At 43.5% G+C, this 25746-nt stretch overlaps 1 protein-coding gene across 2 annotated transcripts in view; it reads left to right on the top strand.

Moving 5' to 3' along the window:
- LOC106574097 (copine-4) overlaps positions 1-25746 on the top strand; it is a 104922-nt gene that overhangs the window by 55006 nt on the left and 24170 nt on the right. Inside the window, exons 6-10 of one of the 2 annotated variants that reach the window (XM_082960115.1) lie at positions 3207-3290; positions 5233-5322; positions 12774-12872; positions 20921-21007; positions 23654-23713. In XM_082960115.1, the coding sequence (XP_082816241.1) occupies positions 3207-3290; positions 5233-5322; positions 12774-12872; positions 20921-21007; positions 23654-23713 (420 nt within the window). The remainder of the gene's footprint in view (positions 1-3206; positions 3291-5232; positions 5323-12773; positions 12873-20920; positions 21008-23653; positions 23714-25746) is intronic. The other variant, XM_082960117.1, reaches the window with a different exon arrangement.

Genomic DNA, 25746 nt, shown 5'->3' with positions numbered 1-25746 from the left:
GGCCGAGCAGTTGCCGTACCAGGCAGTGATGCAACCAGTCAGGATGCTTTCGATGTTGTAGCTGTACCTTTTGAGGATCTGGGGACCCATGCCAAATCTTTTCAGTCTCCTGGGGGGGAAAAGGTTTTGTCGTGCCCTCTTCACGACTGTCTTGGTGTGTTTGGACCATTCTAGTTTGTTGGTGATGTGGACACCAAGGAAGCTCTCAACCTGCTTCACTACAGACCTGTTGATGAGAATGAGGGCATCCTCGGTTCTCCTTTTCCTGTAGTCCACAATCATCTCCTTTGTCTTGATTACGTTGAGGGATAGTTTGTTATTCTGGTACCACACGGCCAAGTGTCTGACCTCCTCCCTATAGGCTGTCTCGTTGTTGTCGGTGATCAGGCCTACCACTGTTGTGTCGTCTGCAAACTTAATGATGGTGTTGGAGTCGTGTCTGGCCATGCAGTTGTGGGTAAACAGGGAGTACAGGAGGGGACTGAGCACACACCCCTGACGTGCTCCAGTGTTGAGGATCAGCGTGGCAGATGTGTTGCTACATACCCTCACCACCTGGGGGCGGCCCGTCAGGAAGTCCAGGATCCAGTTGCAGAGGGAGGTGTTTAGTCCCAGGATCCTTAGCTTAGTGATGATCTTTGAGGGCACTATGGTGTTGAACGCTGAGCTGTAGTCAATGGATAGTATTCTCACGTAGGTGTTTCTTTTGTCCAGGTGGGAACGGGCAGTGTGGAGTGCAATAGAGATTGCATCATCTGTGGATCTGTTTGAGCGTTATGCAAATTGGAGTGGGTCTAGGGTTTCTGGGCTAATGGTGTTAATGTGAGCCATTACCAGCCTTGCACTCACGGCTACAGACTTGAGTGCTACGGGTCTGTAGTCATTTAGGCAGGTTGCCATCGTGTTCTTGGGCACAGGGATTATGGTGGTCTGCTTGAAACATGTTGGTATTACAGACTCAATCAGGGACATGTTGAAAATGTCAGTGAAGACACCTGCCAGTTGGTCAGCACATGACTTGTGAATGTTGACCTGTTTAAAGGTCTTACTCACATCGGCTACCTCAGTGTTGCCTCAGTGTTGCATGCCTCGAAGCGAGCATTGAAGTGATTTAGCTCGTCTGGTAGGCTCGTGTCACTGGGCAGCTCGCGGCTGTGCTTCACTTTGTAGTCTGTAATAGTTTGCAGGACCTGCCACATCTGATGAGCATCGGAGCCGGTGTAGTACGATTCAATTTTAGTCCTTTATTGGCGTTTTGCCTGTCTGATGGTTCGTCAGAGGGCATAGCAGGATTTCTTATCAGCTTCCAGGTTAGAGTTCCGCACCTACCCTTTAGCTCAGTGTGAATGTGGTCTGTAATCCATGGCTTCTGGTTTGGCTATGTATGTACTTTCACTGTGGGGATGACATCCTAGATGCACCTCAATGCCATCGGAAGAATCCTGGAACATATTCCAGTCTGTGCTAGTAAAACAGTCCTGTAGTTTAGCATCTGCTTCATCTGACCACTTTTTTAATAGACCGAGTCACTGGTGCGTCCTGCTTTAATTTTAGCTTGTAAGCAGGAATCAGGGGGATAGAATTATTGTCAGATTTGCCAAAGGAGGGCGAGGGAGAGCTTTGTACGCGTCTCTGTGTGTGCAGTAAAGGTGATCTAGAATTTTTTTCCCCTCTGGTTGACATTTAACATGCTGGTAGAAATGAGGTAAAACGATTTAAGTTTCCCTGCATTAAAGTCCCCGGCCACTAGAAGTGCCGACTATGGGTGGGCAGTTTCCTGTTTGCTTATTACCTTATACATCTGACTGAGTGCGGTCTTAGTGCCAGCATCCATCTGTGGTGGTAAATAAACAGCCACGAAAAATATAGATGAACACTATCATGAGATACTCCACTTCAGGCGAGCAAAATCTAGAGACTTCCTTAGATTTTGTGCACCAGCTGTTGTTTACTAATGTATGCATTCACTACTGTAAGTCGCTCTGGATAAGAGCGTCTGCTAAATTACTAAAATGTAAATGTACATAGACCCCCCTCGTCTTTGGAGTGTGCTGTTCTATCTAGCCGGTGCAGCGTATATCCCACCAGCTGAATGTTATCCATGTCGTCATTCAGCCACGATTTGGTGAAACATAAGATATTACAGTTTTTGTTGTCCTGTTGGTAGGATATTCGTGATCGTACCTCGTCTAATTTATTGTTCAATGATTGTACGTTGGCAAGTAATACTGATGGTAACAGCAGCTTTCCCACTCGGCGTTGGCGGATCCTCTATACCTGCGTCTCTTTCTCTTTCCAATGACGGGGATTTTGGCCTTGTCGGGTGTCTGAAGTACATCCTGTGCGTCCTGCTTGTTGAAGAAAAAATCTTTGTCTAATCCGAGGTGAGCGATCCATGTCCTGATACCCAGAAGCTCTTTTTTTGCTGTAAGACACGGTGGCAGAATCATAAAATAAATTTCAAATAATGCAACAAAACGTTAAACGGCTGCCATTTCTTATGCCGCCATCTTACTGTAGACAATTTGCGATGACATGGTCAGAAATAACCTTGTCATGATGTTGAGGAGTTGTGTTTTCGAAATGCAATCTGCAATTTTACATTTCTATTTGTTGTCCAAAACAATCTGTGATTTTCTACTTCTCAGTGCTGCTCTTATTAGATTAGTCAAAAGTACCAAGACAATTTGAAAGGCATCTTAGCTGTATACTGTAACGAGTTATAACCTCAGGGTCTGGAGTTATGTATGAGCTACAGTATTTCTTCAGCTAATTTAGCTGTTCAGGAGTTTTGGCACCCGTCTAGGGAGTTACCAGAGATAACCCTCCTACAGATTGCATCTCAGCTCTATGAATCATTGAACAGGAAGGAGAGAGACCAGCCTCTCAGGAAGAGATATAGTGGCAGAGAGTTAGATAGATGTCAGTACAGTATATTCTATGTATAATATATATTCCATGTAAATGACCTATACACATACAGGAGCGTTTGTAGAGGACCTCAGTGTGTTGTTGACTTTGATAAACGCATTAATAGGGACAACATGGCAACCATCTTCCTCACAACAACGTTAGGTATTTTATTGACCACTTTCACAGTTTTAAGGGCCAAAGCGGTTGGGAGGGAAATATTGCAATCCCTCAGCATGGCATTAAGATAGTAGTTGATGTATTTCTGAAAGTCCACTGTGTATCTCTCTGTGCAGGACTTTTTTAGCAAATCAGACCCTTTCCTGGAGATCTTCAGGATGAACGATGACGACACGCTACAGCTTGTGCACAGAACAGAGGTAAAACCAGCAGTCGTTTTGTTCAAACGGATACATACATTTTTTAATTTTTTATTTTTTTATTTCACCTTTATTTAACCAGATAGGCTAGTTGAGAACAAGTTCTCATTTGCAACTGCGACCTGGCCAAGATAAAGCATAGCAATTCGACACATGCAACAACACAGAGTTACACATGGAATAAACAAAACATACAGTCAATAATACAGTAGAACAAAAGAAAACAAAAAGTCTATATATAGTGAGTGCAAATGAGGTAATTTAAGGCAATAAATAGACCATGGTGGTGAAGTAATTACAATTTAGCAATTCAACACTGGAATGGCAGATGTGCAGAAGATGAATGTGCAAGTAGAGATACTGGGGTGCAAAGGAGCAAGATAAATAAATAAATACAGTATGGGGATGAGGTAGGTAGATAGATGGGCTGTTTACAGATGGGCTATGTACAGGTGCAGTGATCTGTGAGCTGCTCTGACAGCTGGTGCTTAAAGCTAGTGAAGGAGATATGAGTCTCCAGCTTCAGAGATTTTTGCAGTTCGTTCCAGTCATTGGCAGCAGAGAACTGGAAGGAAAGACGACCAATGGAGGAATCGGCTTTGGGGGTGACCAGTGAGATATACCTGGTGGAGCGCGTGCTATGACTGGGTGCTGCTATGGTGACCAGTGAGCTGAGATAAGGCGGGGCTTTACCTAGCAGAGACTTGTAGATAACCTGTAGCCAGTGGGTTTGGCGACGAGTATGAAGCGAGGGCCAACCAACGAGAGTGTACAGGTCGTAATGGTGGGTAGTGTATGGGGCTTTGGTGACAAAACGGATGGCACTGTGATAGACTGCATCCAGTTTGCTGAGTAGAGTGTTGTAGGCTATTTTATAGATGACATCGCCGAAGTCGAGGATCGGTAGGATGGTCAGTTTTACGAGGGTATGTTTGGCAGCATGAGTGAAGGATGCTTTGTTGCGAAAAAGGAAGCCAATTCTAGATTTAATTTTGGATTGGAGATGCTTAATGTGAGTCTGGAAGGAGAGTTTACAGTCTAACCAGACACCCAGGTATTTGTAGTTGCCCACATATTCTAAGTCAGTGCCGTCCAGAGTAGTGATGCTGGACGGGCGGGCAGGTGCGGGCAGTGATCGATTGAATAGCATGCATTAAGTTTTACTTGTATTTAAGAGCAGTTGGATGCCACGGAAGGAGAGTTGTATGGCATTGAAGCTCATCTGAAGGTTAGTTAACACAGTGTCCAAAGAGGGGCCAGAAGTATACAGAATGGTGTCATCTGCGTAGAGGTGGATCAGAGAATCACCAGCAGCAATAGCAACATCATTAATGTATACAGAGAAGAGAGTCGGCCCGAGAATTGAACCCTCTGGCACACCCATAGAAACTGCCAGAGGTCCGGACAACAGGCCCTCCGATTTGTCACACTGAACTCTATCAGAGAAGTTGGTAAACCAGGCGAGGCAATCATTTGAGAAACCAAGGCTGTCGAGTCTGCCAATAAGAATGCGGTGATTGACAGAGTCGAAAGCCTTAGCCAGGTCGATGAATACGGCTGCACAGTAATGTCTCTTATCGATGGTGGTTATGATGTCGTTTAGGACCTTGAGCGTGGCTGAGGTGCACCCATGACCAGCTCTGAAACCAGATTGCATAGCGGATAAGGTACGGTGGGATTCGAAATGGTCGGTAATCTGTTTGGGTCTAGAATTTGGGTCTAGAGTGTCACCCCCTTTGAAGAAGGTTGGCAGAGTGTGCTAAAGCAGTGAGTAAAACAAACTTAGGGAGTAGGCTTCTAATGTTAACATGCATGAAACCAAGGCTTTTACGGTTACAGAAGTCAACAAATGAGCGCACCTGGGGAGTGGGAATGGAGCTAGGCACTGCAGGACCTTGTTACTTTAGCTTACTTACTTTTCTCTTTCCTGTTTCACTCACAGACTGTTATGAACAACCTTAACCCGGTGTGGAAAACCTTCAAGACTTCCCTGAATTCCCTTTGCAGTGGAGACCATGACAGGCCTCTAAAGGTATAGATGTGTCTGTCTGATTGATTGTATGTATGTATGTGCTTGGCTCTATGTCTTCTTGCCAGCCCAGGGGACCTGATTGACCACTTTTGCCACAGTAGTGGATTGACTGGCAGGTGAGCAATACAGATTTCAGCACCATGGCCTCAATCCTATAAGGGGTTTGTCTACTAGAGTCAGGAGGGAGGGCTGGACTAGGGATGAAGGGGATTCTCTATAGCAGGGGTATTCAACTCTTACCCCTGGTTTTCTGTTCTACCTGATAATTAATACCACCCACCTGGTGTCCCAGGTCTAAATCAGTCCCTGATTAGTCTCTCTCTCTCCTTCCCTCTATTCTTCATTCCCTCCTCTCCAGTCAATCAGTCCCTGATTAGAGGGGAACAATGTAAAAATGAACTGGCTTCGAGGTCCAGAGTTGAGTTTGAGGGCTCTCTAGACGAGTCCTTTGTGGCTTGGCCTGATCATACGGAGGACGGAGGACGTCTATTAGACCAGGGGAGTGGAAAGAGAGAGCCTCTCAAACGCCCCGCCCCCACCACCTTTATAACTCCTCTTTCATCCCTCTCATGTTCTCTTTCAGCCCCCCTCCCTCTGTCTCACATGGTCGGCATCTTACCCCTTTTCCTTTATTACCTCGTGTGTGTGTGTGTGTGTGTGTGTGTGTGTGTGTGTGTGTGTGTGTGTGTGTGTGTGTGTGTGTGTGTGTGTGTGTGTGTGTGTGTGTGTGTGTGTGTGTGTGTGTGTGTGTGTGTTATTGCCTTTTCCCCCCTTTCTATCTCCCTGGCATTACTAAATCATTAAACTACAGTTAGTCTAATGCGCACCTGAAGGGCCTGCTCTAAACAAATAAGACTTTTTCATTAAACATTTAGGCACCAACAATGAGCTGTTGCAGTGTCTCATTGTGTTTAGGGGCACTGAGTCTCTCTCTCTCTCTCTCTCTCTCTCTCTCTCTCTCTCTCTTTCTCTCTCTCCTTCCCTCTATTCTTCATTCCCTCCTCTCCAGTCAAGGAAAAAGAGAGGGTGGTGGGAGGAGGTTAAGCTCTCAACGCCCCCCCCCCCCCCCCCCAACTCCCCTCCCACCTACCTCTTGTCCCAATCCCTCCATGTTGCCAATCACACCTCTCCTCTCCCTCCCAAGATTTCAATCAGCCCCAGTTGCCACGGTGGTGCTCTTTAGGGGTATGAGTGATGAGGTCACTGTAGGGTTGGATGTGTGTTGGTGGGGCCAACAGCAATTAACCCCAGGGCAGGAAATGACATGGAGCTAAAGAGATCATTCACATTTAAACGTTGAAGGCTAAGAAACTGTCTGACCATATTACTACCAATATTAACTGCACCCACGGTATCGGCAAACCTTTTTTAAATAAGTATTGAAATTAAACAGGGCCACTGCTTAACAACCAGTGGTTTCAGGGAAAGAGCTTCCTGTTTGTCTGTTGGTATTGATCATCCAGTGGGACATGGTGAGTCCCATGCTGCCTTGCCCACTAGCACCATAATAGTAGCACATAATGGTAGCATCATAATAGTAGCCTCATAATAGTAGCCTCATAATATTAACATCATAATAGTAGCATCATAATAGTAGACCATAATAGAAACATCATAATAGTAGCACCATAATAGTAGACCATAATGGTAACATCATAATAGTAGCACATAATGGTAGCATCATAATAGTAGCATCATAATAGTAGACCATAATGGTAGCATCATAATAGTAGCATCATAATAGTAGACCATAATAGTAACATCATAATAGTAGCACCATAATAGTAGACCATAATGGTAGCATCATAATAGTAGACCATAATGGTAGCATCATAAAAGTAGACCATAATAGTAGCATCATAATAGTAGACCATAATGGTAGCATCTTAATAGTAGACCATAATGGTAGCATCATAATAGTAGACCATAATGGTAGCATCATAATGGTAGACCATAATGGTAGCATCATAATGGTAGACCATAATGGTAGCATCATAATGGTAGCATCATAACAGTAGACCATAATAGTAGCATCATAATAGTAGACCATAATGGTAGCATCTTAATAGTAAACCATAATGGTAGCATCATAATAGTAGACCATAATGGTAGCATCATAATGGTAGACCATAATGGTAGCATAATAATGGTAGACCATAATGGTAGCATCATAATGGTAGACCATAATGGTAGCATCATAATGGTAGACCATAATGGTAGCATCATAATGGTAGACCATAATGGTAGCATAATAATGGTAGACCATAATGGTAGCATCATAATGGTAGACCATAATGGTATCATCATAATAGGAGACCATAATGGTAGCATCATAATGGTAGACCATAATGGTAGCATCATAATGGTAGACCATAATGGTAGCATCATAATGGTAGCATCATAACAGTAGACCATAATAGTAGCATCATAATAGTAGACCATAATGGTAGCATCTTAATAGTAAACCATAATGGTAGCATCATAATAGTAGACCATAATGGTAGCATCATAATGGTAGACCATAATGGTAGCATAATAATGGTAGACCATAATGGTAGCATCATAATGGTAGACCATAATGGTAGCATCATAATGGTAGACCATAATGGTAGCATAATAATGGTAGACCATAATGGTAGCATCATAATGGTAGACCATAATGGTAGCATCATAATAGGAGACCATAATGGTAGCATCATAATGGTAGCTTCATAATAGTAGCATCATAATAGTAGACCATAATGGTAGCATCATAATAGTAGCATCATAATAGTAGACCATAGTGGTAGCATCATAATGGTAGACCATAATGGTAGCATCATAATGGTAGACCATAATGGTAGACCATAATGGTAGCATCATAATAGGAGACCATAATGGTAGCATCATAATAGGAGACCATAATGTAGCATCATAATAGGAGACCATAATGTAGCATCATAATAGGAGACCATAATGGTAGCATCATAATAGTAGCATCATAATAGTAGACCATAATGGTAGCATCATAATAGTAGCATCATAATAGTAGACCATAATAGTAGCATCATAATAGTAGACCATAATAGTAGACCATAATGTAGCATCATAATAGTAGCATCATAATAGTAGACCATAATAGTAGCATCATAATAGTAGACCATAATGGTAGCATCATAATAGTAGACCATAATAGTAGCATCATAATAGTAGCATCATAATAGTAGACCATAATGGTAGCATCATAGGGGTAGCTCAGTTAGAACATGTCAGGGAACATTATATTTGAAGCACGGCTAGCAATCGTGACTATTGGATCCAACGGTGTCATTGCTGGAAAGCACAGACACATCAGCGAGCAGCAAAGAGCATTGTTCCCAACAACCATCAATAGACAGATAATATTCAGCCATACCCTCCTAACACAAAACGAAGACCTTTGCCAGCCAGGGCTATCTCAAAGTAATGTTAAATTACACAAATCTGTGAAATGGAACGGTCAGCTAAACTAACACATTGTGACAGTATGTAAATGCTTAGAAAGCAGGGTGGTAGACCTATCTCTTCCTTTGGGTCTCAGTCATCATCTTATTGAAATGTGAGAAGTTCTTTGAAGTTCTTTAGTAATTTCAACTGCACACTTGAGTTTAGAATATTTATCTCTAGAATCCATACAGTAGATTATGTCAGTGTTCTGATATTGAAGCAGTTTCCATATGACCCAGCTCTTCTAGTTCTCTCTAGTTAATGAGGGAAGCTAATGGTTTTGGATGAAAGTCCCACCCTTCCTTTCAACCTCCCTGCCCCCTGAATATCCCTTCTTGTTAATTGGACATTATTACCCAATTGGTTGAGCCTTTCACCAGAGGAAAAGAGAGTCGTGTAGAAAAGACACCAATTTAGCTCTCCTTGCCAAGCCCAATGAGGAGTCTCACCGTCTACCTGGTGAGGTATTTTTTTTAAACCTTTATTTAACAAGGCATGTCAGTTAAGAACAAATTCTTATTTTCAATGACGGCCTAGGAACAGTGGGTTAACTGCCTTGTTCAGGGGCAGAACAACAGATCTGTACCTTGTCAGCTGAGGAATTTGAACTTGCAACCTTTCAGGTTACTAGCCCAACACTCTAACCACTAGGCTACCCTGCCACCCCAGTATCTGGATGGAGCTGAGAGACAGGGCCTTCAAAGGGAAATGACCCTCTTGTCCTTGCATTATTCATGGTTACTTAAGAGGGAAAGAGAGGTTGCTGTGGAGAGAGATGCGGATGGCTGACAAGCATGTGTCAATGTCCTTCTGATCCCCTTAACCCAGTGTCAGATTTCCATTCCATAATATCCACTTAAGCATGACCGAGTGTGTGGGGTGTGGGTGGATATGTGTTAGGGGTGTGGGTGTATGTGTGGATGTGTGGGTGTGTGTGGGTGTATGTGTGTGTGTGGGTGTCAGAGGCAGTGATAGTGAATGATTCCCTGTGGAGTTAATATGCCTCTAGTTTTAATGGATAATAAAATGTCTTCCCTTCCAATGGGACTTTTCACAAGATGCTGTTAATGTTAGCTCAGGTTAACCTCCTTATCACAAACTGTATAATACAAGAGCATTAATTGAACACATGTATTAAACAGACGTTACAAGGCCACGGTTCTGACACTTGACACAACCATGGATGTAGGAGGCTGTCCTGGAATGGCCACTGTAGTGAATGTGTATCATAGATGAATGTTCAGCATAGCTAATGGCCAAATGAGGGTCAGAGGTCAGTTTATTTATCTATGATCCATGTGAAACACACACACACACACACACACACAGCAACACACACACAAACAGGGGCTTCATGCACCCATTATTTTAGAGGTACGTGAGGATGAAGGCTGTGTGTGTGTGTGTGGGACTGGCCAGCCCCCATCTGTAATTCTGAGGATTTAGTGTTTACAGCTTGTTCCTGTAATCTAGAGCCATAATCATTGTGCCTAATATTATGTACATAAAAAGAAGTGAAAAAAAGAAGGCTATCTAAGCATACCTCTTTACCTGTTCAAATGTCATTTTAATGAATGATGCACATTGATTCTATGACAAATGTTATGCCTTAAGAGTTTAGTACAACTGCCACACTGTTACTGTATATACAGTGCATTCGAAAAGTATTCAGACCCCATCCCTTTTTCCACATTTTGTTACATTACAGCCTTATCTACACACAATACCCCATAATGACAAAGCAAAAATAGTTTAGAAATGTTGCAAGTTTATTAAAAGTAAAAAACAGAAATACCTGATTTACATAAGTATTAGGACCCTTTGCTATGAGACTCGAAATTGAGCTCAGGTGCTTCCTGTTTCCATTGATCATGCTTGAGATGTTTCTACAACTTGATTGGAGTCCACCTGTGGTAAATTCAATTGATTGGACATGATTTGGAAAGGGACACACCTGTCTATGTAATGTCCCACAGTTGACAGTGCATGTCAGAGCAAAAAACAAGCCATGAGGTCAACGGAATTGTCGATAGAGCTCCGAGACAGGATTGTGTCGAGGCACAGATCTGGGGAAGTTTACCAAAAAATGTCTGCAACATTGCAGGTCCCCAAGAACACAGTAGCCTCCATCATTCATAACCACCAAGACTCTTCCTAGTGCTGGCCGCACGGCCACACTAAGCAATCGGGGGAGAACGGCCTTGGTCAGGGAGGTGACCAAGAACCCGATGGTGACTCTGACAGAGCTCCAGAGTTCCTCTGTAGAGATGGGAGAACCTTCCAGAAGGACAACCATCTCTGCAGCACTCCACCAATCAGGCCTTTATGGTAGAGTGGCCAGATGGAAGCCACTCCTGAGAAAAAGGCACATAAAATCCCGCTTGGAGTTTGTCAAAAGGCAGCTAAAGACTCTCAGACCATGAGAAAAAATATTCTCTGGTCTGATGAAACCAAGATTGAACTCTTTAGCCTGAATGCCAAGCGTCACGTCTGGCCGTGAAGCATGGTGGTGGCAGCATCATGCTGTGGGGATGTTTTTCAGCAGCAGGGACTGGGAGACAAGCAGGATCGAGGAAAAGATGAATGGAGAAAAGTATAGAGAGATCCTTGATGAAAATCTGCTCAAGAGCACTCAGGACCTCTGGGATGATGTAACGCGTGTCGTGTGTGGAGGACCAAGACGCAACAAGGAAGTGCATACTCATCTTTTTTTAATATTGAAGAAGGAGAAACAAATGAACCACGTATACAATTAACGAAAACGACACTAACAGTTCTGTCAGGTGAATAGCACAAAACAGAATACAACTACCCACAATCCACAATACAAACACACCCCTAATTATAGGACCTTCAATCAGAAGCAACGAGGAGCCGCTGCTTCCAATTGAAGGTCAAGAACAAAACTGCACATAGAAACAGAGTGACTAGAATAAACAGAAAATGCCCTAACATAGAACATATACCAAAACTCTAGACCACTCTAGTCAAACACCCCTTGTCTATACACATAGACTAACAATCCCCGAAACATATAAACAAAATACCCCCTGCCACGTCCTGACCATACTAAACACTAACAAATAACACCTTTACAGGTCAGAACGTGACAGATGAAGGTTCACCTTCCAACAGGACAACGACCTGGACAACGATTTACAAACATACCTCCTGCGAGTCCTGCCCATCACTGGCAGCTAAAATCAAATCAAACGCTGTGCATATAACTCAACATTCTTTCTCGTCCTCAACTGATGATACTGTCTGCATGCACAAGAGTATCTAGCGACCTGCCTAACATATCTTTGCTCGGTGGCGCACCTTGGAAGAAACCACTTACTAAGGAGAAAAGGGAGGGGGGGTGAGGGGGTACTCTTTGCCTGGTCCAGTTAGTGTTCCCCCTCTGCAAAATACCACTGACAGATCTTTTTATAAGAAATTATGATAAAACGTGTGCTTAGAAATTAAGTGTAGTAATTCATTTAAAAATGTATGTTAAACAAAATTAACATACACACACAAATTCAATGCTCTATCTCTCTGTCTTTCGTCAAAAGCCTTCTTTCACATCCTCAATTCTATATTTCATGAGACTATTAAAACTCCAGAAATGTCGCCTTACTGATTTATTAATAGAGAAGCATCACAGGGGAGTCTGCTCTAGTTTTCTGAAACTGGTCCCAGTGAGTTGTAATAAGTGTGAACACCAGGGGAAGAGCTTTCAACCATGCCAGAATCTACATGACACCACAAAGTTAGTCACATTCAGTCTGGAGATCTTGTTCAACTGCAGTATTCACAGATAGGTTAGGTGATATGTTCATATTGACACCGTAGTATTTGTTCATTAACTGAAATCACTTTTTCTAACCTACTCTTTCTCTCTTCTCTTATTGCTCTCTCGCTCCCCCCCCCCCCCCCCTCTCTCTCTCTCTCTCTCTCTCTCTCTCTCTCTCTCTCTCTCTCTCTCTCTCTCTCTCTATCAGTGCACAGTGTGGGACTGGGACTCCAATGGGAAGCACGACTATATTGGTGAATATCAGGCCACATTCAAAGAGATGAGAGGGGCAATGGATGGGAGACAGGTAGGCTGTACAGGTGTTGTGTGAGTTTATAAGTGGGGTTGGCTGTTTTTTTTTAGATAGCGTTGAGTGTTTTTCTTTTAGGTAGCGAGGGCATCAATCAGGTTTGTAAAATGATCATTTCTAGATGCCTGTCATGGATTCTCCCGGTACTTCTGCTCATTCCTTGCACCAGTTCCGGAGTTCTACATCACCGGCCTTCTAGACTTCACTGAACTGTCTAATTACACACTCCTGGTTACCATTTTTCCTGATTAGTAATTGTATATTTGTGCCCTCTGTTCCACATTGTCCTGGTCGATTATTGTTACCATGTCTGTTGGTCCTGTGAGTACCTGTGTTTTGGCGTTCGTGCTGCGTGTTTTATGCAATTGTTATTACGGGTCCCATGCAGTGTTATTCCGGGTCTCGTCCCGTGCATTGTTATTCCGGGTCTCGTCCTGTGTATTTATTAGAGGTTTAACCTCGCTCTTTTGTTTGGGTTACATCCTTGTGTGTTTGTATACGTGTTTGTTTTGAGCTTCTCATGGCATGTTGTGTAATTTGGGTGGAGTATTAAAACCCCCTATTACGTATTCCTGTGCTTGTCTCCAATAATTTATACAATGTGACAATGCATCCATATCTTTTCATTATCATCATGCTTGTAGCATCTGGAATTTGTCAAATGAGAAAAAGAAATTAAGTCACAAACAATTTTTGGGGTGTACATTGTCGTGTCTTTGGCATCATTAAAACTGAAGACGTATTTATCAAATAACTCTCTGTAATTATTATTACGCAATTAACCTGATTAATCATGTAACTGTAATTAACTAGGAAGTCGGGGCACCAAGGAAAATATTCAGATTACAAAGTTATAATTTTCCTAATATAACTTTCAGATATTTTAATATCTGATCAATTAATCTTCGAATTAATGAATTATTATTTACCTCACGTTAGTCTCATTCCAAACGTCGTAAATTGTTGGTTATCTGCACGAACCCAGTCTTCACTATGAGTCATCCATACATCAATTGTCTTAAAATCATTTATTTACTAACTAGGTAATTCACAGAAATGCATAACAAACAGTAGATATGTTTACAAGGAAATGATAGGAGAATGTGCCCTAGTGGGCTAAACCGGCATGGCGGCTTGTTAGACAAAAGGGGAGTGGGGGTCAGCTGAGAAGGCACTACAGAGTTGATAATTATAACAATTGAAATGCTAATCCTTTGCACAAGAATGCTCACTCATTCAGGAACAATTGCAATCAATATATATATATATTTACGCTCAGTGTGTCGTCGGGATCTCTGTTGAAAAGTTTGTTTCTGTTGGAGAGTCTGTCCGCCCTCTCTCGCTCTCTCTCTGTCGTGGTTAGAATGGATAGTTCAGAGTAACATTCATTCATGTCGTTATAGAATAGCTGTTTCGGCGGTTATTGGTCTTCGCGTTCAATGATACCGAATTCCTAGCTGCAGACTAGTAATTAATATCAAAGACTTGTTCTTATTCTGTCGGTATTGATAGTCTAAGAGTTTAACCACGTGGTATGGTTAAAAGTTCAGCAAGAGAAATGCATGGTCTCAAACCTTGGCCCTCTCGTTATTGAGGTAAGTTGGTCTCCTCTCAAACCTTTGCCCTCTCGTTATCGAGGTAAGCTGGTCTGGTGATAGAAAACCTAGGTGGGGGTTTTATTCGGAACATCAAAAAGGCTGTCTCATGATGCCAGGTCCTGTCTGTGCCCCTGGGGACGTGCCAAGGACTTAGTGAAACTTTAACGAATTCGTCCCACCTACGTAACAGCCACTTGCAGCCAGTAGCGCAATTTTCAAAACATTAAAAATCCTATTACTTCAATTTCTCAAACATATGACTATTTTACAGCTATTTAAAGACAAGACTCTCGTTAATCTAACCACACTGTCCGATTTCAAAAAGGCTTTACAACGAAAGCAAAACATTAGATTATGTCAGCAGAGTACCAAGCCAGAAATAATCAGACACCCATTTTTCAAGCCAGGATATAATGTCACCAAAACCCAGAAGACAGCTAAATGCAGCACTCACCTTTGATGATCTTCATCAGATGACAACCCTAGGACATTATGTTATACAATACATGCATGTTTTGTTCAATCAAGTTCATATTTATATCAAAAACCAGCTTTTTACATTAGCATGTGACGTTCAGAACTAGCATACCCCCCGCAAACTTCCGGGGAATTCGCTAACATTTTACTAAATTACTCACGATAAACGTTCACAAAAAGCATAACAATTATTTTAAGAATTATAGATACAGACCTCCTCTATGCACTCGATATGTCCGATTTTATAATAGCTTTTTGGTGAAAGCACATTTTGCAATATTCTAAGTACATAGCCCAGGCATCACGGGCTCGCTATTTAGACACCCGGCAAGTTTAGCACTCACCATAATCATATTTACTATTATAAAAGTTTGATTACCTTTTGTTGTCTTCGTCAGAATGCACACCCAGGACTGCTACTTCAATAACAAATGTTGGTTTGGTCCAAAATAATCCATCGTTATATCCGAATAGCGGCGTTTTGTTCGTGCGTTCCAGACACTATCCGAAATAGTAAAGAAGTGTCGCGCGCATGGCGCAATTCGTGACAATAAAATTCTAAATATTCCATTACCGTACTTCGAAGCATGTCAACCGCTGTTTAAAACCAATTTTTACGCCATTTTTCTCGTAGAAAAGCGATAATATTCCGACAGGGAATCTCCTTTTCGGCAAACAGAGGAAAAAATCCCAAAGGCGGGGGCGGTCGGGTCACACGCCTAAGCCCAGTGTCCCTTGATCGGCCACTTGAGAAAGGCGATAATGTGTTTCAGCCTGGGGCTGGGATGACGACATTCTGTTTTTTCCCGGGCTCTGAGCGCCTATGGACGACGTGGGAAGTGTCACGTTAGAGCAGAGATCCTTAGTAAATGATAGAGATGGAAAAGAAGTTCAAAAAATGGTCAGACAGGCCACTTCCTGTAAAGGAATCTCTCAGGTTTTGACCTGCCATTTGAGTTCTGTTATACTCACAGACACCATTCAAACAGTTTTAGAAAATGTAGGGTGTTTTCTATCCATATGTAATAAGTATATGCATATTCTAGTTACTGGGTAGGAGTGGTAACCAGATTAAATCGGGTATGTTTTTTATCCAGCCGTGTCAATACTGCCCCCTAGCCCTAACAGGTTAAACAGAAATACAATTCTCTCACATTAACATCATTACATAGCATCCCATCATCTCACAAATAGCTTCATCCTTATTCATTCATTTTATACAACCATTAGATGTAAGTCACATACCTGAGAATCCTATAAACATGGTTATGGTAATGTGGCGGTATTGTCTCTCATGAGTTTCACAAAATTGTACCAAACGGACCAGTTCGTAGCTGGATTCTTCACTGACCTTTTATACCTTCTCCAGAACAGAAATGTCGTTCGGTTCTCCAGTTCTGTGAGGTGGAATAAATTCCTTTGTCCTCTCTATGAAAACTCACTCTCTCTCTATACTGTGGCCATGAGGAGAGGGTCTCCTCATAGGAATTTACGACCTCTTCTGACCACAGCAGCCTGGGTGTGGGAGACAGAGGTAGGGGGATGGTGCATAGAAAAGGGCTGGTGCAGAGGGAGGGGGATGGTGCTCGCTGTGTCCAAAGAGGGCAATGTCATGACAACATCTACCTACTCATTTTACTAGCCCATCTGGAAACATGGTAATTATTATATACCTAAGACTTATCAGACTGTAGGAATCAGACTCTGATACGGTTCTGTACTCACTGCAAAGTATGTCTTTCCAGATGATATGTCAGAGCAGAGAGAAAGTGGGTTAGAGAGGCAGAGCTCATGTGGGTTGCCGACTGGAGATTTGTTTTCATCCAACTCCTCTGAAGGTTTATCTTGCGTCCTCTCTCTGGGGGATGTGACCAGAGAGTAGTTTCCTCTCTCTGGGGGATGTGACCAGAGGGTAGTTTCCTCTCTCTGGGGGATGTGACCAGAGAGTAGTGTCCTCTCTCTGGGGGATGTGACCAGAGGGTAGTTTCCTCTCTCTGGGGGATGTGACCAGAGAGTAGCTTCCTCTCTCTGGGGGATGTGACCAGAGAGTAGCTTCCTCTCTCTGGGGGATGTGACCAGAGGGTAGTGTCCTCTCTCTGGGGGATGTGACCAGAGAGTAGCTTCCTCTCTCTGGGGGATGTGACCAGAGAGTAGCTTCCTCTCTCTGGGGGATGTGACCAGAGGGTAGTGTCCTCTCTCTGGGGGATGTGACCAGAGGGTAGTGTCCTCTCTCTGGGGGATGTGACCAGAGGGTAGTGTCCTCTCTCTGGGGGATGTGACCAGAGAGTAGCTTCCTCTCTCTGGGGGATGTGACCAGAGGGTAGTGTCCTCTCTCTGGGGGATGTGACCAGAGGGTAGTGTCCTCTCTCTGGGGGATGTGACCAGAGGGTAGAGTCCTCTCTCTGGGGGATGTGACCAGAGGGTAGTGTCCTCTCTCTGGGGGATGTGACCAGAGAGTAGCGTCCTCTCTCTGGGGGATGTGACCAGAGTAGCTTCCTCTCTCTGGGGGATGTGACCAGAGGGTAGCGTCCTCTCTCTGGGGGATGTGACCAGAGTAGCTTCCTCTCTCTGGGGGATGTGACCAGAGGGTAGATTCCTCTCTCTGGGGGACGTGACCAGTGGGTAGCTTCCTCTCTCTGGGGGACGTGACCAAATTTTGGGGCTCAGGACATTTTTTCCCCCCCGGAGGACATACTTACTTCTCTCATTGGGTGCTGTGGATATATCAGCACTCCACAGGGAAGAGTAGGACAGAAGCCTTCAGGAAAAACCAAACAAATGACAATGGATCTCTCTCAGCCAGGAGCCTCCCCATCATCCGGTAGCCACTGTCCCCTCTTTCTCTCTCTCTGTGCCAGTGTAATTCAGAAATCAGCACTCTCTCCTTCACTGTATGGAGGACAAGAGTGTGGGAGAGTGAAAGTTCTGTCCTGCCTGGTGTGTTTGGGAAAGAATCCTTGCCGTTTCCTTCCAGCTCAGAATGCTTGGTAATGGATCCATTGAGCCATGGTTAGTGATATTCGGCATCCTTGGGACATTCCTACCCTAACCTTAACCCCTACCCTCACCCTAACAACCATAACCCTTACCTTAACCATTTAAAATTTCAACTTCAATGGGATGACATCATAGTTGGGACATCCCAAGGATACCGTTAAAACTTTTCCTTTGAGCCATGACTCTCAGTGATGTTTGAAAGGTCAAAGGGTACTTTACCTTGATTTCAATTGAAGGCACTTTGATATAGACAGATTTATTTTTTACTGTTTTAATAGAGATCAGCCTTCATCACCACTTAAAGAGACAGTTTGAGGAGACTGTTTTAAGACATTTTAAGTTTTATGTTTGGTATTTACGAGTTCTGAATAATGCCTTTAATAACCTGTTATGGACAGAAGTTCCGCTAGCGGAACCCCTCGCTCAACAGCCAATGTAATAGATGGGCGCAAAATACAAAACAGCATACAAAAAATCTCATAATTCAATTTTCTCAAACATACAACTATTATACACCCTTTTAAAGATAATCTTCTCGTTTATCCAACCACATTGTCCGATTTCAAAAAGGCTTTACGGCGAAAGCAAAACATTAGATTATGTTAGGACATCAACTTCACAAGAAAAACCACACAGCCATTTTCCAAGCAAGGAGAGGCATCACAAAAACCAGAAATGCAGCTAAAATGAATCACTAACCTTTGACGATCTTCATCAGATGACACTCCCAGGACTCAATGTTAGACAATACATGTATGTTTTGTTAGATGAAGTTCATATTTATATCCAAAAACCCCATTTTACATTGCGGCGTGATTGGCGCGTGATGTTCAGAAAATGTATTGCCACCCAAAACTTCTGGTGAATGAGCACATCAATTTACAAAAATACTCATCATAAACGTTGATAAACTTTACAACAGTTATTGAAAGAATTATAGACACACTTCTCCTTAATGCAACCGCTGTGTTAGATTTCAAAATAGCTTTACGGCGAAAGCACATTTTTTAATATTCTGAGTACAGAGCTCAACCATCAAAGCAAGCTATACAGATACCAGCAAAGTTCTGGAGTCAACTAAACTCAGAATTAGTATTATAAATATTCACTTACCTTTGCTGATCTTCGTCAGGATGCACTCCCAGGACTCCTACTTCCACAAGAAATGTTTGTTTTGTTCAAAAAACTCCATATTTATGTCCAAATACCTCCTTTTGTTCACGCGTTCAGATCACTATCCAAAGGCATAATGCGCGAGCGTAAATCCAGACACGAAAAGTCAAAATGTTCCATTACCGTTCGTAGAAACATGTCAAACGTTATTTACAATCAATCCTTAGGGTCTTTTTAACATAAAACGTCGATAATATTCCAACCGGACAATAGCGTATTCATTCCAGAAGAAAAAGAATGAACGGTGTGCTCGTGTGCTTGCGCATAACCAAGTCCTTTGTCCTCAGGCAGTCCACTGATAGACTGAGCTCCTATTCTCTGCCCAGTAACAGGAGACGGATGAAACAAGTTTCTAAAGGCTGTTGACAGCCAATGGAAGCCTTAGGAAGTGCAACGTGACCCCACAGACACTGTAGTTTCGATAAGGATTCAAAAGAAAAACTCAAATTCTCAGATTTCCCACTTCCTGGTTGGATTTTTCTCAGATTTTTGCCTGCCATACGAGTTCTGTTATACTCACAGACATCATTCAATAGTTTTAGAAACTTCAGAGTGTTTTCTATCCAAATCTACTAATAATATGCATATCCTACCTTCTGAGTCTGAGAAGCAGGCAGTTTAATCTGCGCACGTTTTTCATCCGAACGTGAAAATACTGCCCCCTATCCTTAACAGGTTTTAAGCCATGCTCTAGTGTTTTCTTTTTGAAGGCATTTATCTAATGTCCAGAGTTTTGAAAACCGAACAGCTTCCCTTGGAACAAGAACAAGAAAGAATGCATTTAATTAGTCGACGTTCATGGTGAGGATGACTGGTGACAACCCGTACGGCCGTGCAACACTGGACGGCTCTCCTTCATCACGCCGACCGGCCCAGGCAGACAGCTGTGTCTTCATTAGCACACAAAAGGAGCTCCAGGCTGAGGCTTCTAGGCTAATTATATTACAATGTGGCTCACTTCGTAGTCTAAATAAACCCTACAGTGCTTGGGCCTCAAATGCAGCAAGCTTTTAAAGGCCGGTCACACCACTAATTGGCTCCTTCATGGAATTTAAGAAGACTGCAGGACCTGCTGGCATTAAACCCATTACAGTAAGGCCCATTTCATTAGACTCCAATGCCACATATGCTGTAGGATACACAAGGGTTGCTGACTCCTACTGAAACTGGTGATTTGGCTGATGGAGATATCTAGTTTTTTTTTACCCATTATCTGCCAATCATTCATGGAGCTACAACTAGTTGGGTATCCACTTTTACGATAATGGTTATATAATCGGTTTTGTAAGCTAAAGTGAACTGAGAACAGCACGGACAGACTGTCCCTGAGACGATTAGGTGACTGATGTTTTGTTTTTCTCTCCCATGACTCTTAGAGGAAAAGTGGTGGATTTTAACACAGGAGCTGTTTTCTGTTTTTGAGCAGAAGATTAAAATGACTGGGCTAATCTGTACAGTCATGAATGGATAACGCTCCCCTCATTAGTGACGAACAAACGATCCAGAAACCAAACCTCGTCAGGCTGTTATTTGGATTTGCTAATTATTCTCCCTAACACGCTCCACAGTACCATTTCCTTGCCACTTCTCATTTCTGTGGATTGTATTGTTTTCTTTCACTCCATTGTCTGGCCTCCACTACCATCGCTCCATGTTATCCAATGGGCCGATATAGTATTTTTTTTATGATGCTTTTAATCTCTGTTTAGCACAGTCAGTATCCCTCCACCAAGTCACATACTGTAGGGATGATACTGTACTTATTGTGATAGTGTTTTTTTTATATTTGATCAACGCCAGGTCCAATGGGAGTGTATAAACCCCAAGTATCAGATCAAGAAGAAGAATTACAAGAACTCTGGTATCGTCATTCTCAATCAGTGCAAGGTGATTCACAACTCGCTCTCATTCACATACTCATTCCATCCTTCTTCCGCCCACCACTTTTTCTAACCTGATGTCTAAATCTCATTGGCAGATGGTTCCAGAACATTTATCATCCTGTTTCTGTTATGGATGTGAAGGACGGTTGTGATCAGATGCAATCTGACTAATATGACATTTCTTCCATCTGCTGAACCCACAGATGGCCTTAAAATTAGTGTCATTTTGGGGACAACTATGTCTGCATGGAGACACTGTGGAATAGCTAATGTTGTTTTTAAATGCAGACAGATTCCCATTAAATAAGTGCTGGCCTTTCTCAGTGTCTTTATTGGCAGATTGCTACTTACCAAGATGATCTATTTTATTGAGAAGATAGTCGAGTGACTGGTCCAACAAAGGAAATAAACTCAGCAAAAAAAGAAACGTCCCTTTTCAGGACTGTTCAATGAACCATAAAGAATTAATGAACATGCACCTGTGGAATGGTCGTTAAGACACTAACAGCTTACAGATGGTAGGCAATTAAGGTCACAGTTATGAAAACTTAGGACACTAAAGAGGCCTTTCTTCTGTCTCTGAAAAACACCAAAAGAAAGATGTCCAGGGTCCCTGCTCATCTGTGTGAATGTGCCTTAGGCATGCTGCAAGGAGGCATGAGGACTGCAGATGTGGCCAGGGCAATAAATTGCAATGTCCATACTGTGAGACGCCTAAGACAGCGCTACAGGGACACACAATGGACAGCTGATCGTCCTCGCAGTGTCAGACCATGTGTAACAACACCTGCACAGGATCGGTACATCCGAACATCACACCTGTCACATGAGTTGACGCTTGAGAGACGAAGCAGGTATGGGGAGTAAAACATTTAATAAATAACGAACATGGAACGAGACAGGAACAGCGTCAGAAAAGTAATACTAAGGACAAAAAAACAATACAATGCAGCAGCGGGGAACAAAGCTGGGGAACTGACAAATATAGGGGAGGAAATGAACAGGTGATAAGTGAGTCCAGGTGAGTCCAGTAACTCTGATGCGCATGACGAGGGGAGGCAGGTGTGCATGATGGATGGCAGGAGTGCATGATGCAGGGCAACCTGGCGCCCTCAAGCGCCAGGGGGAGGAAAGAGCCGGAGCAGACGTGACAACACCTGCGGGACAGGTACAGGATGGCAACAACAACTGCCCGAGTTACACCAGGAACGCACAATCCCTCCATCAGTGCTCAGACGGTCCACAATAGGCTGAGAGAGGCTGGACTGAGGGCTTGTAGACCTGTTGGAAGGCAGGTCCTCACCAGACATCACCGGCAACAATGTCGCCTATGGGCACAAACCCACCGTCGCTGGACCAGATAGGACTGGCAAAAAGTGCTCTTCACTGAGCGCTACACCGAGGCCTGTACTCTGGAGCAGGATCGATTTGGAGGTGGAGGGTCCGTTGTGGTCTTGGGGGATGTGTTACAGCATCATCGGACTGAGCTTGTTGCCATTGCAGGCAATCTTAACGCTGTGCGTTACATGGAAGACATCCTCCTCCCTCATGTGGTACCCTTCGTGGAGGCTCATCCTGACATGACCCTCCAGCATAACAATGCCACCAGCCATACTGCTCGTTCTGTGCGTGATTTCCTGCAAGACAGGAATGTCAGTGTTCTGCCATGGCCAGCGAAGAGCCCGGATCTCAATCCCATTGAGCACGTCTGGGACCTGTTGGATCGGAGGGTGAGGGCTCGGGCCAATCCCCCCAGAAATGTCTGGGAACTTGCAGGTGCCTTGTTGGAAGAGTGTGGTAACATCTCACAGCAAGAACTGGCAAATCTGGTGCAGTCCATGAGCAGGAGATGCACTGCAGTACTTAATGCAGCTGGTGGCCACACCAGATACTGACTGTTAGTTTTGATTTTGACCCCCCCTTTGTTCAGGGACACATTATTCCATTTCTGTTAGTCACATGTCTGTGGAACTTGTTCAGTTTATGTTTCAGTTGTTGAATCTTGTTATGTTTAAACAAATATTTGCACATGTTAAGTTTGCTGAAAATAAACGCAGTTGACAGTGACAGGACGTTTCTTTTATTGCTGAATTTACATGTTCTCAAAGATGGGAGGCAGGTGGGAGGAAGCGAGATCAAGTGGGACCATTCTAGCTAATGAGAGGGCAGATACGTGTGTGAACAACAGGCACAACTAAGTCGTATTTCTTAAAGTTGCCGGAATGCCACGTTCATCCACTTATATAATTTGTAACAGCCTAAACAGTATTTAACTTCTGTTAGATTAAATAAGCCTCATGTAATTCGACACGCTCTCATAGACCAAAAAAATACTTATTTCACGTAGACAGATTTTGGCCGGAGTAAATCCTCTCACTTTGCCTCTTCCTATTTGATATTTCCCAACACTGGCCAACATGACACCAGTTGTAACAGAGACATAATGGACAACACACACAGCCAGCTGCTTTCTCAAAGCTAATGGCTAACATGCTAAACTAGCTGCTTTGTAATAGGCTGGAATAAGGGATAAGATGCTCCTAAGTGGTCAGTTACTGTGTCCGTCATGTCATCCCCAAGTGATTGGTGCCAATTCTCGCTGTGGATAGCTGAGTTCCCCCCGCCCTCAACTGCTGTCTCCCATCCACAGATCATCAAGATGCACTCCTTCCTGGATTACATCATGGGAGGCTGTCAGATCCAGTTTACAGTGAGTTCACACTGACACTCACATTAACATGCATGCCTCACACATTCACACACAGGATGCCAAAATGTATTCAAATACACACAATAATGCATAAGACTTTTAAAAAAATGGCACTGCCCTCATTATTTTATTTTTAGTTGGGTGACGTATATGTGACAGACTGGGTTTTAACCAGGGTCATCTGTGTGCCACAAGACTGAGTTAGCCTGCCGAGCTTAAGCCTAGGAATTAGCTTAAGGAGCTAACCCAATAATCCTCTTTTGTTCTGATAGTTAGAATGGTTCATTTTCACCACCTGGGAAGCAAACCTCTGTCATTAGCTGCAGCTTTTCAAGAATCCCTTTCTCCAAGCTGTGAACACGTGGGTTCTAATTATGTTGTTTTACTGGTTAAGGGATGCCCTCTGCCCCCTGCCTGTAAATAGTGTTTGTATGAAACTACGTCTCAATGGAGGTCTTATTGAGGTACACTTAATTGAGCAGGATGTGTTTGCTCTTATGACACATTAACTTTTCCTTTTATTCCTACCACCTAAAAGGCGACCGGTTGATTTTGACATTTAAATGGGCTCCATACTTCCTTCAGATCCCTTGGCGAGAGTGTTAGGCTCTCTCTCTGTAACAGGCTGAACAACAGATGAGAAACGTTCTGCCTCAAACCGTTTCGACGAGGAACAATGTATCCATAGATCACAGACTTGAGAGAAAGAATCAAAGAGATTATTGATTTTAAATTAGGAGAAAAAGAATAAGAGATGACAAAAGAGAGAGGGGGGAACAAGCCCAACAGAGTAGAAGAGGATAGCAGAGCAGACAGAGTGGGATGGTGCATGTGTCAGATTGAGGGAGAGGTGTAAAGGAAAGTTGGGATGGTGTATATGTCAGAGCGATGGAGAGGTGTAAAGGGAAGGTGGGATGGTGTATGTGTCAGTGAGCGGTGTAAAGGGAAGGTGGGATGGTATATGTGTCAGATTGAGAGAGAGGTATAAAGGGAGGTGGGATGGTGTGTGTGTCAGAGTGAGGGAGAGGTGTAAAGGGAAGGTGGGATGGTGTATGTGTCAGAGTGAGGGAGAGGTGTAAAGGGAAGGTGGGATGGTGTATGTGTCAGAGTGAGAGGTGTAAAGGGAAGGTGGGATGGTGTATATGTCAGAGCGATGGAGAGGTGTAAAGGGAAGGTGGGATGGTGTATGTGTCAGAGTGAGAGGTGTAAAGGGAAGGTGGGATGGTGTATTTGTCAGAGTGAGGGAGAGGTGTAAAGGGAAGGTGGGATGGTGTGTGTGTCAGAGTGAGGGAGAGAGAGGTGTAAAGGGAAGGTGGGATGGTGTATGTGTCAGAGTGAGAGGTGTAAAGGGAAGGTGGGATGGTGTATGTGTCAGAGTGAGAGGTGTAAAGGGAAGGTGGGATGGTGTATGTGTCAGAGTGAGAGGTGTAAAGGGAAGGTGGGATGGTGTATATGTCAGAGCGATGGAGAGGTGTAAAGGGAAGGTGGGATGGTGTATGTGTCAGAGTGAGAGGTGTAAAGGGAAGGTGGGATGGTGTATTTGTCAGAGTGATGGAGAGGTGTAAAGGGAAGGTGGGATGGTGTATGTGTCAGAGTGAGAGGTGTAAAGGGAAGGTGGGATGGTGTATATGTCAGAGCGATGGAGAGGTGTAAAGGGAAGGTGGGATGGTGTATGTGTCAGAGTGAGAGGTGTAAAGGGAAGGTGGGATGGTGTATTCGTCAGAGTGAGGGAGAGGTGTAAAGGGAAGGTGGGATGGTGTGTGTGTCAGAGTGAGGGAGAGAGAGGTGTAAAGGGAAGGTGGGATGGTGTATGTGTCAGAGTGAGCGGTGTAAAAGGAAGGTGGGATGGTATGTGTCAGAGCGATGGAGAGGTGTAAAGGGAAGGTGGGATGGTGTATGTGTCAGAGTGAGAGGTGTAAAGGGAAGGTGGGATGGTGTATGTGTCAGAGTGAGGGAAAGGTGTAAAGGGAAGGTGGGATGGTGTATGTGTCAGAGTGAGCGGTGTAAAGGGAAGGTGGGATGGTGTATGTGTC

This window comes from Salmo salar, chromosome 02, assembly GCF_965601325.2.
Source record: "Salmo salar chromosome 02, fSalSal1, whole genome shotgun sequence".
NCBI classification, from domain to species: Eukaryota; Metazoa; Chordata; class Actinopteri; order Salmoniformes; family Salmonidae; genus Salmo; species Salmo salar.
This window is presented reverse-complemented; position numbering and strand designations above follow the sequence as displayed.